This window comes from Aspergillus caelatus (assembly GCF_009193585.1).
Source record: "Aspergillus caelatus strain CBS 763.97 unplaced genomic scaffold BDV27scaffold_7, whole genome shotgun sequence".
Lineage (NCBI taxonomy): Eukaryota > Fungi > Ascomycota > Eurotiomycetes > Eurotiales > Aspergillaceae > Aspergillus > Aspergillus caelatus.
Genome location: NW_022475270.1, coordinates 283,641 through 304,918, shown reverse-complemented (window position 1 = coordinate 304,918; position 21,278 = coordinate 283,641). Strand labels below are relative to the sequence as shown.

Here is a 21,278-nt window from a genome sequence, read left to right as displayed (position 1 = left end):
TAAATATGGACAACATGAACAAATCATCAATCTACATTATCATCGTCCCGTCATACCCCCGCCGCGATCTATGTGGTCTTCCAGCGCCGCAACCAATCCCGTGCATACCGGTTCAAGATTCCATCTTGGATGATCCTTAAGCGACCGTTCCGGAGTGTGCTGCTGTCTCGCTCGGCCTTCTCTGTTACAAAGGTCTTCGGTGCTGGTGCCTCCTCGCCGTACATAGATTCATAATGGTCTGCTAGCTTGACGGCAGGGTTGATCATCTCCTCGCCTCGGGACTCGCTGTCGCGCAGCATTTGTAACCAGCTGTGGAAGGGGACCGTCTGGAAGTCAAACCCACTTCGCTGCAGGGCATCTAGCAGAGCGGACCAGGTGAATGTTCGAGGATTGGACAGGTTGAATATTGTGTCATCGATATGTTCGCTGGCCATCGCATCCCCTTCAGATTCTTCTAGTGTATTGACTGAGCAGGCCTTGGCAATTTCGAGAACGGAACATGCAAGCTTGTCTACAGGGAGCCATGAACAGGTTGTATCGAGCTGGGGAAGAGCCTTAAGGGTCAAGGCTGATCGGATCATCAGGGGTATGGCCTCCGAATCATTCCAAAGACCTTTCTTTGAATGTCCTGAGACCTGACCAATTCTCAAGGAGAACGTCCGAGCGCCCGATTTCCGAGCGTTACTTACGATCTTCTCTCCAATTAACTTCGAGCGGCCGTAACCCATTTCAAGTGCGCTATTCAGGTCGTCAAGAGGCGCCTCGTCGATGTCGGACGTTGGGGCACCGAGTGCCGTTGATATCGATGAGCAGAACAGTACCACGGCTGGGGCGGGAAGATGCACCGATAAAGAAAACTGGATGAGATTATATAGCCCTTGAATGTGAGGTTCGAAGTTGGCGAGTGGGAGGTTGAAGTTGACTGGCCAAGCTGTGTGGATAATCAGTGACACTGATCGCTGCATCTCTGCTAGCATATCTTTGCCAACGCCGAGATCGGGCTTGTCCAGGGAGCTCTTGAGCGCGACAATCTTCTTTGTGCGGAAGGGCATCGCCTCTAAGCCTTTCTTTGCGAGAGCATTCAGGATCTCTTCTTTTGGCTGCTCCCGTCGTGTCAGGCAGTACACAGCGGATACTGTATCATCGTTCAAAAGCTTGAAAAGCGTGTGCGCGCCAATAGAGCCAGTAGCACCGGTAAGGATCTGAGGGATGTTAGAAAAAGTAAAAGAACAATTATGGCACTAACAAGACATACTACACTCCTGTTGTTTGAGATGATGTTGGGATTGGGTGTGTGCATGCGGAACGTTGAATATTTCTCAATCACTCGGGGCATCAATGACACCTCATCTTCCACCTCTGTATCTTGACCACTTTGCACGGCTTGAATATACTCTGCCAAGCGGGAGACACTTCCCGTTTCAAAAACTATATTTTGACTGATAGTCTTGCTGTCTGTGATCCTGAAATCTCTGAGAATCAATCGACGCAGATGGATTGCTTTTAGACTATCGACTCCCTCTGCGAAGAAGTCAGAATCCGGTCTTGAGATGGGGAACCCAAGCTCTTCTCGACAGACTCTCATGAGATGAGCTACTGTGCTACTTTGATCAAGCTCAAGTGTACCGTCGGCGGATTGTTCAAGCTTAGTGTACGCCTCCTCGATCACATCAGCGTATTTTGCATATACTTGTGCCCTAATCATCGACCCCTTATCTGTGCGAGGACAGGCTGAGCCAACGGGTAAGACCGTGATCATGCCTCGGGAGATCTGGGAAAATTGCTCAGCTCGGGAGTTTGCGTCCTCCACTGTGGGCCAGATAAGATCGAGGTACTCTTCGTCGGTGAAGCTTCTTGCCTCGTCTGACCGGAAGACCAAAAGGCCTGGGACAGATTTGCCCAGTCCGATGACAACGGCCTCTTGAATCAGTGGGCTTTGCTTTATCGATCCCTCAATGGGAAGGGGCAGCACCTTCTCCCCATTGACGAGGGTAAGTCGATCATCTAATCTGGTCACGTACTTCCATCGGTCAGGAATGGTAGGGTGCGGCGTGAAGACGTCGCGGGAATGGTACGACCCTGGGGGCTCATCCGAATTCGACGCCGTCAGTGCTGGATGACCAGCGAGGTACACACACTCATATAAATCTGCACTGATGGGCTTCATCCAAATGAAAGGGCGGAGATTCTCGAAAAACTTCACATAATTCCAGAAAGGATCGCCTGCTGGGCGGGAGAGAGACTCTGCTACTAGACCTGCCTCCGTTCTATAAGTGGGTTAGGCGACTGTATCAGCGAGATGAGTCTCAAGCACTACTTACAGACCAAACGAACCACCAAAGTGGACTCTCTCTGCCACGAGGCGATCGCCTAGTTCATCAGGGCATGGTGCACCACCATATGTCACTAGCTTACACTGTCTCAGAGCATCCAGACCCTTTGGACTATCGACTAGAAGTTGGAGAAGATAAGGAACACCCTGAACGGATTCAGGTTTAGCGGCCTCAAGCGCTGAAGTGACTGATGATGCTGTTAGGGGGAGCGACGCATCCCACATATACGCTGTTTTTCTCATGTACATTGCCTGCAGGGCAGTCGACAGACCGTGTAGGTGATACCATGGTAGGGAGTTGAAGGATGTTAGCCCCGGACCCCGCATTGGATGGGTCATGATGGCTTTATGACTGAGATACAGAGGCTTTGGCAGACCGGTGGACCCAGAGGAGTGGAGGATCAAAGCGATCTTTTGTTTTTGGACTTCTGGATTCCGGGTTCGGTGGAGGACCAAGACGTCAGTCTCCTGGGGGGCATCCAGAGACGGTCTTTGAATGATTGGACGACATGCGATCAACTTCAGACGGAGAATCTCACCCAACGTGGCACGGATACTTGGTGTTTGCCCATAGAGGATCGTGTCACAGCCGACCATGTCGAGGAGTGATACGCACGCCGCAGCTGACAGTCGTGGAGAGACCATCATGACCGTGTACCCTAATCTGCTAAGCGCGAAGAAGGTAACGACCATGTTGAGATCCGACAGTGTGAACAGAGCGACCACAGATCCATCATTGCGAGGCTGCTATTATATGAGCTGCGATTGTACTCTGGTGAGAGATATGTCGATGACTTACTGGTTTGAAGCCACAATCCATTAGTGTGGACACGGTTTGGTCGATCATGCAGTCCAGGTCTTGCCCAGTAAAGTATTCATAAGAAGTGGCATCATCGTTGGATGGCTTGGGATAGGCTAGGATGGGAAGCTGGACAGGATCTGCCGCCCTTAAGCGGATGAGGTCGTCTAGGACATGAAGACGACCAAAACGTGCGATCAATTGCTCTGAATCTGTTGTCTTTGGGGGAGTATCGTCTGATGACTCGTTATACTGAGGGATTCCCATGGTGAGACATGAGCGAGTGAGAAGTCAAACCACAAGTGCTTGAGAGGGAGGAATTGAGGAAGAAGTGGGAGCCAGCGAGTCGTATTTAAAGGAGACGCTTTACTAGTTGAAGATCCACACGCTCGACAGAATGACGAACAACAAAAGTTACCTGGGTTCGGTTCTCGTGACTTTCCGGTCATTGGTTTCCGCATAAGGCAACGGACATCTTTCTCACTCTCCACGGATCTTTCCCTCAGCTCTCCACCCATTCACCGAATGGCACTGTGGGGTGTAGCGGTGAACACACCTCCCCCTATCTTGATTGAGCTGAGGACGACATTCGTACCATTGGTGAATTAAGGTGGAATGGGGGACTTGAGTCCTGCCTACAAGATACTTCCGGTTGTCTGGAAAGACGAATAGCGCACCCCCAAAGGTTAAAGTGCACGGACGGGACCCATTTTGAATCTTGAATCGTGGAGCGATCGTCATCGATAAGCTCCCGAGTTCCTGCTCCCCCGGCCAATCCTGACGCATGGTGGCTGACGTCGAGATTGCAGGGTAATTTGTCAATCACGCTGTAGTCCCTGCACGAGACAGCGCCAGGATCATGATCCCATGAGACCCAGTGCATTGAGCTAGGAAGACACTATGCTGAGGCGTAGTAATTGCCGCTCAATGGATGCAGCCAAATTAATCACTAGTACTGGGTACGCGCTTCACCAATGCAACCCTGGGAACCGGCACCTGGCTCCGGCTACCTGGCTTCTTCACACGCTTGAATGTCGATCAGGTTCTTTCAGAACATCACGATGAGAACTTTTGTTCGCATCTATCGTAATCAGACCTGTTGTCCATCTATCTCCCACAGGCTTTGTGGGCTGAGACATAAAATTCCTTTCGATGACAGATGGCCGAAACCGAGCCCGTTAGAGCCTGAGCCCACCACTAGTGCAAAAAGGTACTTTTGTACTGCGATACGGTCTGATCGAGCTGGGAAATTTCTTGATTTTGTCCAATTTACTTTTATTGTCTGTTTCTAACTACCTAGCTTTCTCGTGGGATTCGGATAAATTGGCCGCGGAGCAAAGAACGGACCTTTAATCACTTAGCAATGGAAGGGATGAAACATCCGAGTTCCCACCACAAACGCCATACCGATCCGGAAAGACCTCGATTGAATTCGATAGTTCCAAGCAGCGACCTCTTGTGGTGTCTTGGGCGACCACTCTACAAGCCAGAAAAACACCCATAAAAGTACTTCTGCTGCAATACCGGGACCGATACTCATGAACGCTAATGGAAGAAGGAAAATCCTACTTGCCCACAAGTGGATTTTGGGGTCGGATCCTTTTCCCTTCCTGGCCTTTTTTCCGCTGGAAAGCTATGAAGGATGGTACTATGACTCACTTTGGACACTGTTTGTCGAGGGTCTCGGACGATTAATTATTGCCGAGTCAATGCAGCTGTCCATGTTGATTGGGCTGGTCAAAGTTCTTCGTGCGGAACGCCACCAGCCTTGAACCAGTGGGCCGGGTCGACCAGTCGATCTGTGACGATTTGACTTGTCCAGCATCCTAGCGACTCTATGGAGGACTCCCAGCACCATAGAAGCGATGATCGAACACCTTCCACACACAGGCGCATATATCTCATGCAATCTTACGTATTGTGACTAGGGTAGACCTAGGCGCACATCCTGTTCATCCTCTTGTTTCTCCCCTTTTGACTATGCCATTCCTTCTTTGTCCCATACCACGCGGACAACCCTGTTGTTTGTATCCGCCGTGAAACATTTTTTCTAAAAATCCTTAGTTTTTTGTTTTTATTTTTTCCTCGTCTTTTCCTGTCTATTCCTTTTCTTTGGCCCCTTGTTCTCATATCACAGCCGCTCATGGATACCCACGGGACTGCATGCCTAGTGTGCCACAATGCTAGGGTCGCATTAGGACGGCCCGAAAAAAGCAATATGCAAGTTCGGTCGCGCAATCTATCCACTGAGATCCCTGTTCGACTCTCAAGACAATCAATATCCTCGGGCATGATCGATTAGCCCGTGCCAGCAGTCCCACAGAGCTGAGGACTGGTACCTCATCACGCATAAATTAAATGGTGGTAGTTCCAGGGTGGCAATCCTTGCGATGCCCATCTCGTTGTCCAGAACAGTACACCACCCCTTATTCCGCCAAACGCTGAGGGCACACCATGCAAGAGGTCATATCGTGGTGACGCACGCATAACTCAGGCTAAAGAGAGCCTCGAGAGCGGGGTATGTGTACACCACTGATCATCGCGTCCAATGACTTATTTTCATTTTTCGCAAATTGATCGCGATTGGATCTCGAGTGTGATCAGGTTCATGGCTGATGGATGGTGCAATCGGGCCGCGATCGACTACAAACTGCGCATGACCTCTACGTATTGTCTTGACATCCCTGTCGGAGGTGGGGAATGTTTGTGGATACGAATTGGAAGATGGGCGCGCCACAGGCGGTGCCAACAGTTGCAACAGCTTTGCACCATGGTTGGGCCAGGGGACTTGTCCAAATGGCCTATGATCTAGTCTCTGGATTGACGCCGCAATGATCGCGATTACTATTCGCCGATTCGGAGAGTCACCTACGCGAATAGACCAGGTGAGTGAAGGTTCCACGGAAGACAGAAGCCGTGGTGGTGGCGTCAACATTCCCCCAAGTGGCCGTAGCCAGATCGATGATTCGAGAATATTTTCAGCAGCCATCGGGAAGGATGTATGACGACGGTATCTACTGGAAGTCATAGATAGTTGATAGGGTAGAGTAGAAGTACTCGGCTGGTACAGATATGTGCGTGCTATTCACATCCGCCGCAACAGCTAGTTTGAAGACTGGTAAGGGTGATATCACTAGAAGAGCTTTCTATCACAATGCCACCCACAGTCATTGCACAGACGATTACTCCATGGCTCTACGTCTCAGATGAATAAATCCCCGTGGCGTAGCAACCCCGAAGGTGAGCATGACACAGAATCATGGTGAGCCTGTCATCAAAATGACTCGCGGGCACCCCCATTCTTTCATTATCTTCGGACAATAAACATTTAAGTTCTGCATGGCGTTCAATTATTACAAGACTGGACTCATCGAGTGGACTCGACCAACTCCAGGGCCCAAATACGACCAAGCCCTAACTGCAGCCGGAGCTCTTACTCGGTTTTGCCGTTTGCAGCTGTCTATTATTGCCCAAGAGAATTGATCAGCTACGCCCCTGCTTTACTGTTCCACGCTGGCCTCGTATCAAGATCTCCTGAGTGGTTCAGGGCTTTCTACATGGATTAGTGATTCATATAACCCATGAACTGCCATCTCGCGACTATTTTAATTCCGGCCATTTCTCATATATGCATTCCAATCCCAACCGCGCGAACATGGAGCCGCAAGTGCAGATGCCGCCCCTACTGTCTCTGGTGGAGGAGATCAAGGATGCTGCATTAGAGGAATGCAGCTCTTCTCGCTCTGCAACGTCGCATTCCCGCTTCCTGGGATTGATTGATCGGTTGAAGTACGTGGTTGAGACGCCGACCGAGACAGTGCTGCGGCTGATCTACCAGGTATGGTTGATTCCTCTTGTCACTAAACTTGACCCATATAGCAAGTAGCCTGTTAGTCAATTGGCTGATGCATTTCATAGCCCCCGCAAAATGCAGCTCTTCGTACCGTCATCGACCTTAACGTCTTCCCCTTATTGCTAGAACACCCCACCAAAGGGCTATCCGCTACACAACTATCAGAGTACACCGGCGCCGAGAGAGCACTAATCAGTATGGATACGATGCAATACAACTTTTGGGTTCAGTTACTAATATGTATAGTCCGCTTAATGCGAGTCATGGCAGCGCTGGGTCTGTGTGCCAGCATCGAACCAGAGGTGTACCTTCCCACAGACAAAACAATAGCAATGACGCAACCAATTGGACGTGATGGCGTTCCATGCATGTAATGAGCCCTGAGCATCATCTATCCTCCTGCGCTTTACGCTGACATAGACACGTAGATATGACCTGACCGTTCCGACCCTCGCTAGACTTCCAGAGTACTTCCGCCAGCACCACTATCTCATGCCGAAGGAGTACTCCCGATCCCCAATGCGATGGGCCGTGGGACAAAGTCAATTCGAATGGCTTGCTCAACGGAAACACCACCAGGCACTATTCAACTCATACATGTCCAGTCGACGACAGGGCAAACCTTCGTGGTTCGACGTGTATCCGGTTGAGAGACTGACGAACGGCGCCCTGGAACACGATGGCGCCGTATTTCTAGTCGACGTAGGAGGAAACCAAGGACACGATCTGATTCGCTTCCGGGAGAAGTTCCCGGATGTTACCGGCCGGTTAGTGCTTCAGGACCTACCGAAAGTGGTCGCCTCCGCGCCAGCAGGGGAAGAGATCGAGGCCATGGCGTATAGCTTCCTGGACCCGCAGCCGGTAAAAGGTACCTTTTCTGTCCAGAGCCAAACCATTGTAATCTATCACAAAGCTAATATGAAGTAAAACAGGCGCCAGAGCTTATTACTTCCGTGCCATCTTCCACGACTGGCCGGATTACATCTGTCACAAGATTCTGGTCAATACCATCTCGGCCATGAACGCCGAATATTCGCGCATCATCATTGCAGACTTTGTCCTTCCAGATACAGGTGCGGCACTGCTGCAAGCGTCGATCGATATCCAGATGATGAGCATTGGGTCTGGGATGGAGCGGTCAGAACGTCAATGGAGGGAGTTATTGGGGGCGGCTGGGCTGGAGATAACCGGCATTTGGAGTGGGAGCCCTGGAATGGAGAGTGTCATTGAGGCGGTGCCGATACGGGCTGCTTCGTGATTATACTTTGGAATCAGCGTCGATTAAGTTTTATTTTCTCTTGTTGATATTTGATACTTTTAGTTCATAAACTTGTTGACGTCGAGAGGCCTATGCTGAGTAAGATTCGCGCATCAATATTGAAGGTTCCAACAGCCAGATAGGGTTATAGATGAGTAGTCCGCCAGCTATCACCCCAAACCAAGCTTCAGCAACAACAGGAATCCGGAGAATTAGTTGCCTACAAACCTCAATCAATGACTAACACTCCCGTTTTCCATCCCCCTTACATCTCTTCCCCTCCCCAACAATACAACTATCAACACGAACTAGCAAAATCGACACATCACATCAACCCTCAAACACGAACAAAAACACCTTCACCCTTCCAATTCTTCCACTTCCAAAGACTAAAACCCCAAAATAAAGTTCCCCCTTGAAATAACCCAAGATTGACACACATCGCATTGCATATATTTAGTTCCAAAAATTGCAGACGCATCGGCATATACATCCACATCCACATCCACACCCACACTCCAGTTTTGACAAACGCACGGACATACCTCCCAACCTTGGCATGGGGTGGGGAGTGGCCCCACGCTCAATCCGAAACAAGGGATTTGCGCTGTCATATTGGCGTCTTTCGTTCTAGTTGGAGATGTCTCACCGCTGGTATATAGTTTATTGGTCTAGTGTTATGGGGAACATGAGATGTCATATTCTATGGTTGCATGACGCGGGAGGTAAGGCGTTGGAGGTATATTTAGGCATTTAACGGCTGTGATGAGTGATTCTTGGGTTTGGGTCCAGACTGTTGGTTTTGGGGGGGTAAGGATGGAGTCGTGGATATTACTGGGTTTGTGGTTGATATATCACCCTATGAGGTGGTGATGCGTAGTTTGGTGATGGATATTAGTACTTTAGGGACTTTGGATTGCAATGGTCCGGGGTGTGTTTGGGAGATGGGCTGACTTCTAGGGTATGTTTTATCTCGTTTCAAGATTGTTCTTATAGGTCCAAGGAAGCTATCTGTCGACTTCTTTACAAATGTTTTGATTCTGTTCTACGCTAAGGTTTATTGGAATTTGCCACCTTCAGGATATTGTGCTGATTTTCAACAATCATATAGCATACCAGCGAAGAATACATGGCCTTTTTGGATCTCACAATCTGTGTATAGATGAATTAAACGGATGGGTAGTGAAACACTGTAAGCACGTTAAAATCTGCTGTGAAACCAAGACATATTAGCCTATATTCACAGCCATAGCGACAATATGCACCAACCCTCCACAATTTCACGCTGTGTAACGAAAGTGCTCCTGCCTTGTAGGGATTAATAACTGTCTCGATAAGTCAATTGAGATGATATTGAACAGCGGTGTGTGTGTGTGTGTGTGTGTGTGTGTGTGTGTGTGTCCCAAACAATATTAGGAATTGATAACTTTTGTCCCCGTTCTGGAAAGGATAGTCTGATGCCTGCGTCATCCTTGTGAACAAAAGAGGATATTTGAATCGAGATGACAGTCCATCTACTGAAAGCCTAGTTTCTATGGACATCTTGATTCTGAGGTAATATCATATGGTGAATGGGCCTTGAGTTTGATTTCACTCATTGAAGGTGGTATAGTATATGTTAGTATTGAATTGATAATTATTCAATTATAATTCCATTGTACTATCTTTATACCTAGTGAATACGTGATGATATTTATATTTATCAGTCGCTATTCACATGCACTCTGGGCAGAGGGGTTAGTAATAAGTGAATTAGACCCGGCTATAACTCTGACAAAGAGAAATCCTCCAGCCATCAAAAACACCTTCGACCACAGTATGTGAATCTGTACAGTCTCAAACACCTTTTGTGCGCTACCACCATACTCAATCTATCCATTCATAGCCGTATTACCTACTCAAAGACTTGGTGATTGAATATCCCCAGTAAACAGACTCACTAGAAGGAGAATTAGCATCTACCACGTGCCCAAATAGTAGCGGTACAATTTTGCCGTATATTCATTCAGCTCCGTATTGTTTAAGCAGTAAAGGGACTATGCCAATTTCCCCGTGCTTCGAGGCATGCTACAAGGCAGTCTTTGTACTGCTGGTCATAGAATTGTTCTGTTTACGTTGGTGCCCTGGTAAATGATTATGCTTAATATGTCTATATCGTTATAATACTTGGCTATGTATAGCATCAGTTATTCTTAATAAATCCTTAGGGGATGTCATCTCTATCCCTTTTCAAGTTGGAAGCGTCTATAATATCATAGAACCTATACGCCCCAAGTAGCAATCATAGTCTAACAGGCTTAAGGGACAAACAAAATACATTTGGAGACCTTTGCTAAAGAGAGGAGCCCCATTGGATGGCATATATATCATTCCTGGTATGGCTGAATAGTGCTACTTGATGACGGATATCCGACAGCCTAGACGATAACCAGAATCATTAAGTATCAAAAAACATTGAGACAAGCAGACACCAACTGAGTGCCTCTGAGTAAATCGGGTATACTCTATTCATCGATATCCGGGAGTATACTTCCGTGCTATTGTCCATGACAATCATCGCCCGTCTCTGGGTAATGATGCTCGTTACCACGACATTTATTTTCACCGCAGATTTTAAAATCGGTCTCAAGCTTGCCGTCTTCTTTACACCGAAAGAGACCGTCTTTTAAAAGCGGGCCATCAGGATCCTCTCCGTGATTTTCGAGTATCGTGCGAATGTCCACCAGGTACCCGCCTGTGTACTAAGTATCAGTATCAATGACGTTCAAGTATGGAATTCTTTGGCTCATATTTTACCCCTATCTATAAGTGTCGCTCCGCAGTACTCCGTGGCATTGTTACATTTTACCGGGGTGGCGGTAGTCAGTGATGCGATTGCGGCCAGGAATGCAAGCGCGCTCATAATGGTCTTGACCATTTTCGATGGGTGGATCAAACAGTAGTTCAGTAGAGGTTAGATGGTTACAGCCAAGTGAAAAGTTCTGTTGTGATTGCATATCACAGTCACAGGTGGGAAAGGGTGGTTTTATACCAAACATCTCTCGAGTCTTGCCTTGTCGAGGATTACATGGGTCATTGGTGAGTGCCCTTTCCTTTGATCTCCTTCTCTCACTTTCACATCTGTTTCTGCTAATGAAGGGATCAACGATGTTCTTCTCGTGGTGAGACACTCGAATCATCGACATAGACAAAGGGCCTTTATCTGAATGCAAGTCCGGTTTTTGTACTCATGATATTGGGATGTTTCGGCCCTGCTTGTCAGACTGAAAATGGGCTTGCAACTCATTCTCCGGTCTTTTCATTCGATGCCCAATCCTTTTCATCAACGCTTCTGTTGCTAATATCGACTTATTTCGGTTGTTCTTCGGAATGAGTACTAACAAACAGTATCATCTGCGATTCCGGGAAAGGGACTTGGTCTTGCATTATAGATACTTGCATCCCCATACTGTATCACCTGTACTCAACCGCCATGACGAAATGAAGGACGATGAATACTCGCAGATGTGTAGGACATACACCGCGTGGCTGTCTTTCCCTAGAAGCCGGACAGACTTAGGGAGGCCGTGCGGTTCCAGATTCGCTCATAACTAATATGTAGCATTAGAGAAAGTAGAAAGTAATCGGCCCAGGGCCCTGTTCTTTAGCTTCTGAAACCATGCAAAAAAAACGCCTCCTCAAGAGGCAGGTATTATTCGCTTTCCATTTACGCAATCGGGTATTATGTACAAAGTGGCGGCTCAACAATGGTCACACACAAACACGCTCTTCCGATCGGAGATCATTACTGACGGAGAACATTGCGGATAGCCGTCTCAGCCCACAACTTCGTATACTGCTTGTGCAGCCAGAGAATATGTGGCGGCATGGGCTGGCTCTCGGCCTTGCCTTTTCCTTGGTAGAAACAGCTCTTGAGAGCAAACTCCGCAACTCCTTCTTCGGGCTTAACGACGGCCGACATTTCGAAGAGACCGTCCGATTCACGGACGTCCTGTTTGCGGGGGCTATCACCGCAGCGGACCACAATCCGCTCGGGGGTTTTCTCAACAACCTCGAAGTGGTCGGTGATCAGAGTGCCGACATCGTAGTTGGAGGCCTTTAATTCCGACCGTTCCCAGAGGTGGTTCGCGGTCTCGGGACCTTGGTATTTCCGGGCGAGGTAGGCGCGTTGGAAGGCATATCCTAGGTAAATCCGGTATGTTAATTTCGATTCTCTCCGACCCGGCTTCAGTAGTTGGGTATGGTCCTGTCCTTACCCCAGCCGCTCCAGACTCCAGCACAGAAGGCTTCAGCCAGCTTGCCCTTTTTCTCTAACAAGGTCGGGTTAATGTCGGATAGAGGTACTTTGCGCACGCAGAGGTCGTGGGTGGTTGGGTTTTGTTCGGGATTGAACTTGCGATAGGCGGCGGATTGGAAGATGGGATCCGTAAGCGGCATGGGCACGAAGACGTCATTGCGCATGGTGTAGAAGAAGGCGCCCGCCGAGGCGAGACCTCCGTAGGTGGAGAGCTTCAGGAGTCGCTTGATGAGGCCCATTGGGAACGTAAGCTGTTCTGTGGAATTGGATTAGAGAAGGAAAACGAGAAGGAAAACGACAAGAAGGAAGAGAGCGAAGTGGAAGAAGTCAAGTGATGGTTCGGTTTATGACGATTGCGGACGAATCACCTCCGACCGCCAAGACTGCGGAGAGAGCATTCGATGTGAAGAACAACAACAACAAACATTTTCTCAATAAGCGATGCTTTCCGTTCAATTGCCGACAACCCTCTCGAATTGACTCTATTGACATAGGATTTACCCTACGGAACTAAGTTGTTTGATGTCCAAGTATGACTTATCCCTATTGTTTTAATAAAATCGGTCATGTCATTACCATCTGTATATATATTCCAGTACTTGACGTCCAAGACCCAACGTCGATATGCCAGGAGTTTTCTCCGAACATACACTACACGACAGTCTCATCATCAATCGAATAGAATTCTACCTCAGCGATCATAGTCCGCGCAGGGATAGTTACGCAGATAGGAAACCCGCCATAGTCTGGGTCCTCGTTAGGCATCATGGCAAAAATCCCGCTTCGCGTCTCGTCGCCATTGAGCACCCTTAGCGTCTTGAGTTCGCCTGTCTCTCGATTGACGACGGATTTCTCTTCAAACCGTAGAATACCGGTGAATGTCGCCTTCGGGGACACCGAGATCGCACGCACCTGGAATCCCCAGCCGATCAATAGAAACTTGCCGCCACCGAGATGGATCACCATGCCAGAGCCCGGACCAGGTTTGCCAAAGACAAAGCAGCGTTCAATAGTGATCTCGAACCCCTCGTAGCGCCGAACAACCGGCTTCGACGGATCGGAACCATTGTCCGCAAGCTGGTCGAAAAAGAAGCCGACCGACGAGCCCGGCCGCCGCTGTGCGTCAAGCACGATTTGCGAGACGGAGTCAAGCAGTCTATAGTGCTTGGTGAATGGATTGGTAGACGGCTCGAGCGTATCGACGCCAAAAGGCGACACCCCGATCGCTTGGTATGATCCATAGGCCGTCCAGATCCGCCGCGCCCCGTACTCATCACGCCGCTGCTCCGGGATGAACAGTGGTTGGCTACGATGACGGTACTTACGACAGGACTGAGTGTACTCGTTCAGATAAACATCGGGTGCAATAAAGTCCAGCGCCGGGGCGAACTGGTGCCAAATGTCAAGGACATTGCTGGTACCCCCGCCGGATGGATAGTCGCCGGGCAAACCACCACCCCCTGCAACAATAGGAAAATCATTATCCCCGTCTTCTCCCACATAATTCTGCCACACATTCGTGTAGAGCGGAATGGGGTACTCGTGCTTTCCTGCTGTAGCGACCTGATTCAAGTAGTGTGCGTAGTGGTAAGCCATAAAGAGTTCGTCCGTATGTGGTCCTCGACCAAATACGTCGGCCCATGACCCGCGTGGTTGGGACTGAGCCTTGAAGTGGACTAAATTACTTCTGAGGTCAGGGTGAAGGCTATCCCAATCACCAGCTAAAAAGGTAAGCAAGTCTTCCGGTACAGGCTGAGAGAAGCGTTCTTCGGCGATCGATGACCCATCACGCGAGTCGCCGAGCAAGCCTGTCTCGTTCTCAACTTGCACCATGATGACAGTTGAGTGATTGCCATCAAACACCCTCAAATGACGCATGAGATGTGAAAATGCATTTGCATCACTTTTCGGCGCTTCGTCATGGAAGATGGATAGCACATCTGCAGTCTGAAGAACACCCCCAGCCTTCCTTAATTTGGCGCGAGGAAACCGCTTTGGATTGGTCTTAACCCAGGCTGGTACGTATGTCGATATACCTACATTTCACTCTCCTGATGAGTACCAGTTCATAAACACAGAGTATGATAATGAGACGGGGAGCTTAAGCATACCATTTTTGAATGAACCAAACCAGAGGAGCACGAGCCGCAGTCCATGCTTTCTCGCACCCAGGATAACCCTATCTAGCTCGGTAAAAGTAAAATGCCCTTCAGTCGGCTCGATCATTTCCCAGGTGACACATCCGAGGACGGTGTTGATGTGAGTGTCAACGAGCTTCTCCCAGAGTGTATCCATATACTCCGCCGAGGTCAGAGAGGAGTTCTGGAGTTCTCCAGCCAGAGAAAGGAAAGGTCTGCCATCGACGATAAGTTGCTTCCCGTTGTCTGTTTGACGCAGATGAGGGTATGGAGTGCTCGGCAATGACATTATGAAATAGTAGAGCTGTTGCAGTACCGATGTGAATAAGAAGATGATGGTAATTGTGAAGCCACTGGACAAGAATTCGAGGCCATTTATAAGGATTATAGACGGTGCTTGCCATCCCGCCGGAAGAATGCCCTGTAAGAAGTTCGGGATTGAGAGCCGTTGATTGGTCTATATCCCGGGCTATAGCTCGATTGCAAGCTTGTCTGAAGTTTAATTGAATGGAAAGTGAAGGTATTGCTGGCTATATCTCGGAAGAGCTGATCTCCAGATGACTTAATGCGGGGATACAACACTCGGTCTTCGGTCCGCTAAGGTGGATCCAAGACGAGCCCAGAACGCGGCCTCTGAATGGACACGCAAGCTTCAACGGCATACCCCAAAGCAACCTTGATTTAGTGCGGACGGCAATGAATGACTCTTGTTGGCTGTTAACCCGGCGCTTCTCCGCAAATTGTCTCTATGTGGCGATTTCCCGAATGGGTATCATGGATGTACCAAAAGGAATCACGGACCTAGATGGAATTATTAAAGCCACTGAAATGCTTGTAACCTTAGATGCCGCCTAGACGTTCAAAGACACGATTGGTAAAATGTATAAAGGAGCATACTACTGCCTTTCATGATGACCTCCCCTCCTTACGCTGTACTGGAAGATTATCGATATTCGCTTCCTACTTTGACGGTGGTGAATACATTGTGCCAGCATGAGCTCTTCCAAGAACCTTGATCGGGAGGCTGATGTCTCGATTGAACATACGGAGATAGCGTTCTCGCATGCTCACCCTGCATATGAAATCCCCAAGGTCACTTGGTGGAAGGCCCATGGTCTAAGAAAACTCTATGCAATGATGCCTCTCTTGTTTCTTGGCAAGTGGTCATTCGCTAAGCATGACGAGTATGAATTAACATCTTGCCCATAGGTTCAACTATTAATGGATATGATGGCTCACTGTTAAACGGTTTGCAAACAATGACTCCGTGGCGAACCTGTGAGTAGACCATTCCAGCCTATACAAATACATCACTTCAGCCAACAATTGACGACGCGAATAGATTTTGATAATCCCACTGGGTCAACGCTTGGACTATTCACGGCTATTCAGAACATTGGTGGGGTCTGTGCTCTTTTCTTCGGTAAGTCACATAGGGCGCCGTATCCTCTGGCATGGTAGCGATACTGACTTCGGCACAAACAGCCTCTTATGTGGCTGACCTGTTGGGACGTAGGATCGGTGTAGCAGTGGGCCTTGCCGTCATCTTTATTGGCACTATAATACAGGTAGTCCCATCCGTCAACAGGGGAATGTTTATCGCGGGAAGGTTCCTGGTCGGTTTTGGGTACGTTTACCTCAAACTCACACAAGTTCCATCAATGACCAAGTCGAAACAGGTCCAACATCAGTCAAGGGTCGGCCCCGTTGCTTATCACGGAGCTAGCACATCCTCAGCATCGCGGGACACTGACAACTATGTACAACACTCTGTGGTATCTTGGATCAATCATCGCGGCTTGGACTGTTTTTGGGACCATTAAATATACCTCGGAAGCATCTTGGAGGATCCCAGTTGGCATGCAAGTGGCTATGCCCGTTATTCAATTTGTGGGAATTTGGTTCCTCCCGGAAAGCCCCCGCTGGCTTTGCGCCAAGAACAGGGCAGATGAAGCCTTCAACGTCTTGGTAAAGGTATGTCTCAAATGTTTTCACCTGTTAGTCGGGTTCTGTGCGACAAGGCTATTTCTGTCCTTTGGGGAAACCGGGGACTTGGTCTATAACTTAGTTAATGAGTTAACTTCGCAGTATCATGGCAATGGGGACCAAGCCGACCAGCTTTGCGCATTTGAATTTTGTGAGATTCAGGAAACCCTGCGACTAGAAGAGGAAAGCTCCCGGAACGGCTGGCAGACCCTTATCAAAACACCCGGAAATCGGAAACGTCTCCTCTTGATTGCGTTGGTCTCTTTCTTCTCTCAGTGTTCGGGAAATGGCCTGGTGTCATATTACCTACACTCAATTCTGAGCTCAGTGGGCATCGAGTCCTCGCATGATCAGGCGGTGGTTAACGGAGGCTTGCAAATTTGGTCCTTCCTTGTCGCAATAGGATTCTCCTCCTTCCTTGTCGACGTACTGGGCCGGCGAATGCTCTTTATGATCGCGGCTGTAGGAATGTTGGTCAGCTTCAGTATCTGGACAGGGTATGCTTTTTTGCCACTTGTTGTGGACAGAGATTAGATTCTTTTCTGACCATTCGCGCAGATGTTCCGCTGTTTACGCGAATACAGGAGACACCGGAGCTGGAAGCGCCGTGATCGCAATGATATTTCTCTTTTACGGTGTGGCAGGCTTCGCGTGGCCTGGGTTGACCGTGGCTTACTGTGCGGAGATCCTTCCTTTTAACATCCGAGCGAAGGGTATGGCTGTTGGGCTCGCTTGCACATCAGCGGCATCGGTCTTCAATCAATACGTGAACCCGATTGGTTTGGAGAGGTTACAATGGCGATTCTACTTTTTTTATATAGGCATTCTTGTCGTCGAGTGTTTGTGCATTTGGTTTCTGTTTGTTGAGACAAAAGGTCCGACCTTGGAGGAGATTGCGGCATTGTTTGATGGATATGATGCGAATGTTAGAAGGTCGGAGGAAGCGGACACTCCCACCAAACAGCCGCGAATGTCGGGAAATATAGCGCGTAAGGAATAACTTGAAAAATGCTATATGTATTGAGACCCCTGTGGTCGAAGCATTGATAGCGCATCGTTGGCAAATTTGTCTCTCTGTGCCAGCTGCGACGTGGCCGGTGGGCCAAGATTCCCCTCTATCGGCAAAGCGTGCTGCAGTAGAAATTTCACAATCCATTTGTCCATCGTATAAATCCGATCCATCGACAGCATGCAGGCCTTCTGAAACGTAAAAAGCCGTTCAATCTTATGATTGTTAGACGGTTGCTTGAAGTCGTGTAGTGGAGCTATGCTGGAGACTCACCATCATGCCCACGCCTCTCCAATAGGCTTTTAGCCTTAGTAGAATCTGGAAGTTGTAATATAACCTCCTTCTGGTGTCGGATAACTCATCCTCTTGGCCAAAGAGTAGCGTATGAAGGAGCACCGACGACGACGTCACTGTCATATGAGCGACAATGAAGTATACAACTTCGCACCCCTTCGTCTCACTGGACGACCTCAGAAGATCGCTAAAGGCCGCTGCGTGGTGCTTGCATCGTGTGGCAAAGAGTTTCTGATCAAGAATATGAGTCAACTGAGAGCCAAGATATGGGAAATACAAAAGGGTAGCATAATGATGATAACCCAAGTGGAGGGCAACAAAGGCTTGCCCGACCCCAAGCCTAGCATGTGTCTCCATGTTTCCCATCGTGAGTTGGAGTCCGGTAGGTAGGCCTTGGATGAAAGCCTGAAACTCGGAAGCTAACTGACGGGTAGAGGCCTCTATACCAGAATTGCCCAATGTGCCATGGGCCAGTTGCCGGTGCAGATGTTGGATCTGACCGAATATTCTTACCAGAATAATCATATAACCCCAGAGACCTGGCCTGGTGATCTGTGAACCATTGCCAACCGCCTGTCCAGGTGCCAGGTTATGAAAGTCCAACTCAGACATGGGCAACTGAAATTGGTTACCGTCCTGGATCTGACGAGGGATGTTTAACCCAGCTGAAGACCACCGGTCAATCATGTATAGTGAGTACCAAGTACGAAGTCTGCTTTCCCTCATGATTTCATCGTCGTCCAGCGACGGCTCAGGAAGACGAAGGATCTGTGCCATTCTAAATGCTATCCCTGAGACTTTTCTTTTAGCAAAGGGTTTCCACCATCGAGCAAAAAAGAAGAAATCAGCGTATTGAGGGATCCTCTTACCGAAATATAATGCCTCACCACTCGAATCACCCTCAGATCCACAGAGATTGCCTATAAGAATGGTGGCATGGACATTATCCAGAGTGATGTCGTCAATTGACATTTTGACGCGGTCTTTGGCTGACTGCAAGAAATCCTTGGTTCGTTCCCTTGTACCCGGGCCAGTAGAGAATCTTTAGTAGAATAAAGAACATTAGCTCCTCTGCGCTAGAATCTTCAGAATGTTCATTCTTTCCCGCAGTTGCACGGTTGACTTACCGAGCTGCTAACGCCAAGATACTATAAAGGGTTCCTTTCGCTAAAGACCCATTGCGTACCCGGGATTTTAGATGTGACGGATGAAAAAGCGTGTGAGGCTTATCATGTATGAGCTCCAAGTACAAGTCCACAAGCTCGTCACGAACGTCATCTTCCACCATCTCTATCCATACTTGGGAATATGGTGATGATGGAGAATCAACAGGAAGTAACCGATGTTTTGCATTCCGAGTGAGGGACCAAGAGCAAGATTGCTGTCTCGTGGAACATTGTAGGCAGCGAGCATCGCGGACAGGATCTGGTGTGCATTTCCGTTTGGCTACGCGGCATTGACTGCACGACTTGGCGACCTTCATACCACCGGCACCGAAGAAGAGGTTGTGATCAGAAGATATTATTGGAGGCCTGAGGTGGCTAAATTTGGGGTCCTAAAAAGCACGTGGGGGTGGATGATTGGTCTCTTGTGATTGGTGGACGCCGAGTTAGGTTGTATTCAGCCATCACCGAACGTTTGCCCTCGACGGGGTTTAAAATAGGAAATTGTTATTTGGACCTCATGTTAAGCCAATATAGGAGGGCATTATACTATCATGGATGTATTGGTAATACTATTAGTTAAGCGGGACTAGTCTAGAATAGGAATGTAAAACATACCCGAGGGCTCGAGGATGATTCTATATACAGTAAAAAGATAGTTGATTCGATAATATTCGGGGACCTAGAATAGGATAAAGGCTCATTCCTAGCCTTTCCCTTGGGGGGCTGATAGTTATAACGGTGACAAGCTATATAAGTGACTCGAAGACATTCTAAATTGTAGATTTAAAATTATATGATCTTATGGCCTTTTGGAATACTAAGCGCTAGTAATATCTCTTACACTGTTTATGATTTACTAGCCTACATCCTTTTATATAGGAATATAGACTGTATCTGGAACGGCTTCACTAGGGTGTTTTTGAGTTAGATGATTCCCTTGACTTCCTTATATAGGCTTAATGTGAGGTCCTAATAACAATTCCTTTGAAGTATTGGCCGTTGGGAAAAGGCCACAATCCTCACAGACGATTAGAAACTATACATTGGAGCCTCGATAAGATCGTTAGCCTGTTTCTTGTGATAGATGAGTGAACCGCGGCTTAGTTCGAGCTTTGCAACGCTTTGTTGATAATCTTCGGGCTTGTCGTGGGATAAGGATATGACAATGGACGTAGACATCCTGCGTCTCTTGCCTGATTGGGTCGCGCGGGGAAGAGAATGGCGAATTGTGCTTTGGCCAGAGTCGGTGATCCAGGATTTCATACTCCAGTCGATGGGGCACCCTGATCTGATCGCCTCCAGTCGCTGTAGTTCGCTTCAACCAGCCCTAACCGGGCTGCACGGTGGAACTTGAAGACGGCCTAACGGAAAATCCCGTGGAGGCGTTCTCATACCGCGGTTGGTAGCAGATCTGTTTGCTGACGTCCATCAGCAGCAAGGACTCGGCTCATATGCGTCGTACGCCACACAGGATCATCGTCAATGTGGACGACGGAAAACCCTTGCCGCTCCCAAAAGCTGATGGAGCCTGGTAAAAAGGGATGGGTATGCAGGTACATTCGCTGAATACCTGCTTGGCGTGCCCTCTGCTCGAGAGCCGCAAACAATTCTGAAGCAAGTCCAATTCGGCGCCAATCGGGGTGGACGTACATCCTCAACACCTCGACGACCCGTTCGTGGCCGAAGTCCAGCTGGGGGAAACGCTGGTCGTAGGCGACGTAGCCGATGGTGGCAACCAAGCGACCATCCACTCGGGCTGTGAAGAAGGCCCCGTCGGGATGTTCCAGGTAGCTTTGCTGGAAGTTGGCAAGTTCACGCTGGGCCTTTTGGAGGTGTAATGATGGATCCAGCATTGAAAACATGTCGGCGCGGGCCGCCATGATGAAATCCACAATGCCCGGGATCTCATCTGGCGCGGCCAGGCGGATGGTCGTGGTCATAACGTGTAGGAGCTGGGCCAATTATTCGATAGTAGTGGTCTGCTGATCGTTTTTGAGGATTGAAAATAAGTACAATCTTTTTTGTGTGCAAGGCAAGGGAACTTGCTTGGCATGCCCAGTCAGCTATGGAGTACACGGCTGGCTCGCCGAGAAAAGACCCACCACCAACCTTGGGTTGCGAAATGTGTGGTGGCGCGATTTTTGTT

General features: G+C 48.7%; 8 protein-coding genes across 8 annotated transcripts; 2 read left to right on the top strand and 6 right to left on the bottom strand.

Annotated features, from left to right (window-relative positions):
- Positions 1–65: 65 nt before the first annotated feature.
- BDV27DRAFT_171705 (uncharacterized protein) lies at positions 66–3,398 on the bottom strand (the record flags this gene model as incomplete). Its single annotated transcript, XM_032075668.1, has 4 exons — positions 66–1,202; positions 1,256–2,267; positions 2,322–3,076; positions 3,132–3,398. The coding sequence occupies 4 exons, from the start codon at positions 3,396–3,398 to the stop codon at positions 69–71; spliced, it is 3,168 nt and encodes a 1,055-aa protein (XP_031933076.1).
- Positions 3,399–6,786: 3,388 nt separating this feature from the next.
- On the top strand, positions 6,787–8,242 carry BDV27DRAFT_152649 (S-adenosyl-L-methionine-dependent methyltransferase; the record flags this gene model as incomplete). Its single annotated transcript, XM_032071607.1, has 5 exons — positions 6,787–6,969; positions 7,050–7,179; positions 7,231–7,354; positions 7,413–7,852; positions 7,917–8,242. The coding sequence occupies 5 exons, from the start codon at positions 6,787–6,789 to the stop codon at positions 8,240–8,242; spliced, it is 1,203 nt and encodes a 400-aa protein (XP_031933075.1).
- A 357-nt stretch (positions 8,243–8,599) lies between these two features.
- Positions 8,600–8,876, bottom strand: BDV27DRAFT_120188 (uncharacterized protein). The gene has a single exon (XM_032065040.1). The coding sequence runs from the start codon at positions 8,854–8,856 to the stop codon at positions 8,632–8,634; it is 225 nt and encodes a 74-aa protein (XP_031933074.1). The 5' UTR covers positions 8,857–8,876; the 3' UTR covers positions 8,600–8,631.
- Positions 8,877–11,743: 2,867 nt separating this feature from the next.
- BDV27DRAFT_120187 (uncharacterized protein) lies at positions 11,744–12,857 on the bottom strand. Its single transcript, XM_032065039.1, has 2 exons — positions 12,499–12,857; positions 11,744–12,424 (listed from the first exon to the last, which is right to left on the bottom strand). Exons 1-2 carry the CDS (start codon positions 12,776–12,778, stop codon positions 12,027–12,029), a joined length of 678 nt encoding a protein of 225 aa, XP_031933073.1. The 5' UTR covers positions 12,779–12,857; the 3' UTR covers positions 11,744–12,026.
- Positions 12,858–13,087: 230 nt separating this feature from the next.
- On the bottom strand, positions 13,088–15,318 carry BDV27DRAFT_104754 (putative beta-galactosidase). Its single transcript, XM_032064357.1, has 2 exons — positions 14,651–15,318; positions 13,088–14,575 (listed from the first exon to the last, which is right to left on the bottom strand). Exons 1-2 carry the CDS (start codon positions 14,964–14,966, stop codon positions 13,191–13,193), a joined length of 1,701 nt encoding a protein of 566 aa, XP_031933072.1. The 5' UTR covers positions 14,967–15,318; the 3' UTR covers positions 13,088–13,190.
- A 352-nt stretch (positions 15,319–15,670) lies between these two features.
- Positions 15,671–17,663, top strand: BDV27DRAFT_140886 (sugar porter family MFS transporter; the record flags this gene model as incomplete). The annotated part of the gene is made up of 7 exons (XM_032069743.1): positions 15,671–15,833; positions 15,887–15,955; positions 16,020–16,100; positions 16,163–16,304; positions 16,357–16,651; positions 16,766–17,160; positions 17,222–17,663. The coding sequence occupies 7 exons, from the start codon at positions 15,671–15,673 to the stop codon at positions 17,661–17,663; spliced, it is 1,587 nt and encodes a 528-aa protein (XP_031933071.1).
- BDV27DRAFT_104784 (fungal specific transcription factor domain-containing protein) lies at positions 17,519–19,448 on the bottom strand. Its single transcript, XM_032064358.1, has 4 exons — positions 19,094–19,448; positions 18,836–19,008; positions 17,946–18,751; positions 17,519–17,887 (listed from the first exon to the last, which is right to left on the bottom strand). Exons 1-4 carry the CDS (start codon positions 19,252–19,254, stop codon positions 17,675–17,677), a joined length of 1,353 nt encoding a protein of 450 aa, XP_031933070.1. The 5' UTR covers positions 19,255–19,448; the 3' UTR covers positions 17,519–17,674.
- Positions 19,449–19,978: 530 nt separating this feature from the next.
- BDV27DRAFT_120165 (GNAT family N-acetyltransferase) lies at positions 19,979–21,267 on the bottom strand. The gene has a single exon (XM_032065038.1). It carries the CDS (start codon positions 21,070–21,072, stop codon positions 20,521–20,523), a length of 552 nt encoding a protein of 183 aa, XP_031933069.1. The 5' UTR covers positions 21,073–21,267; the 3' UTR covers positions 19,979–20,520.
- Between the last annotated feature and the right edge of the window lie 11 nt (positions 21,268–21,278).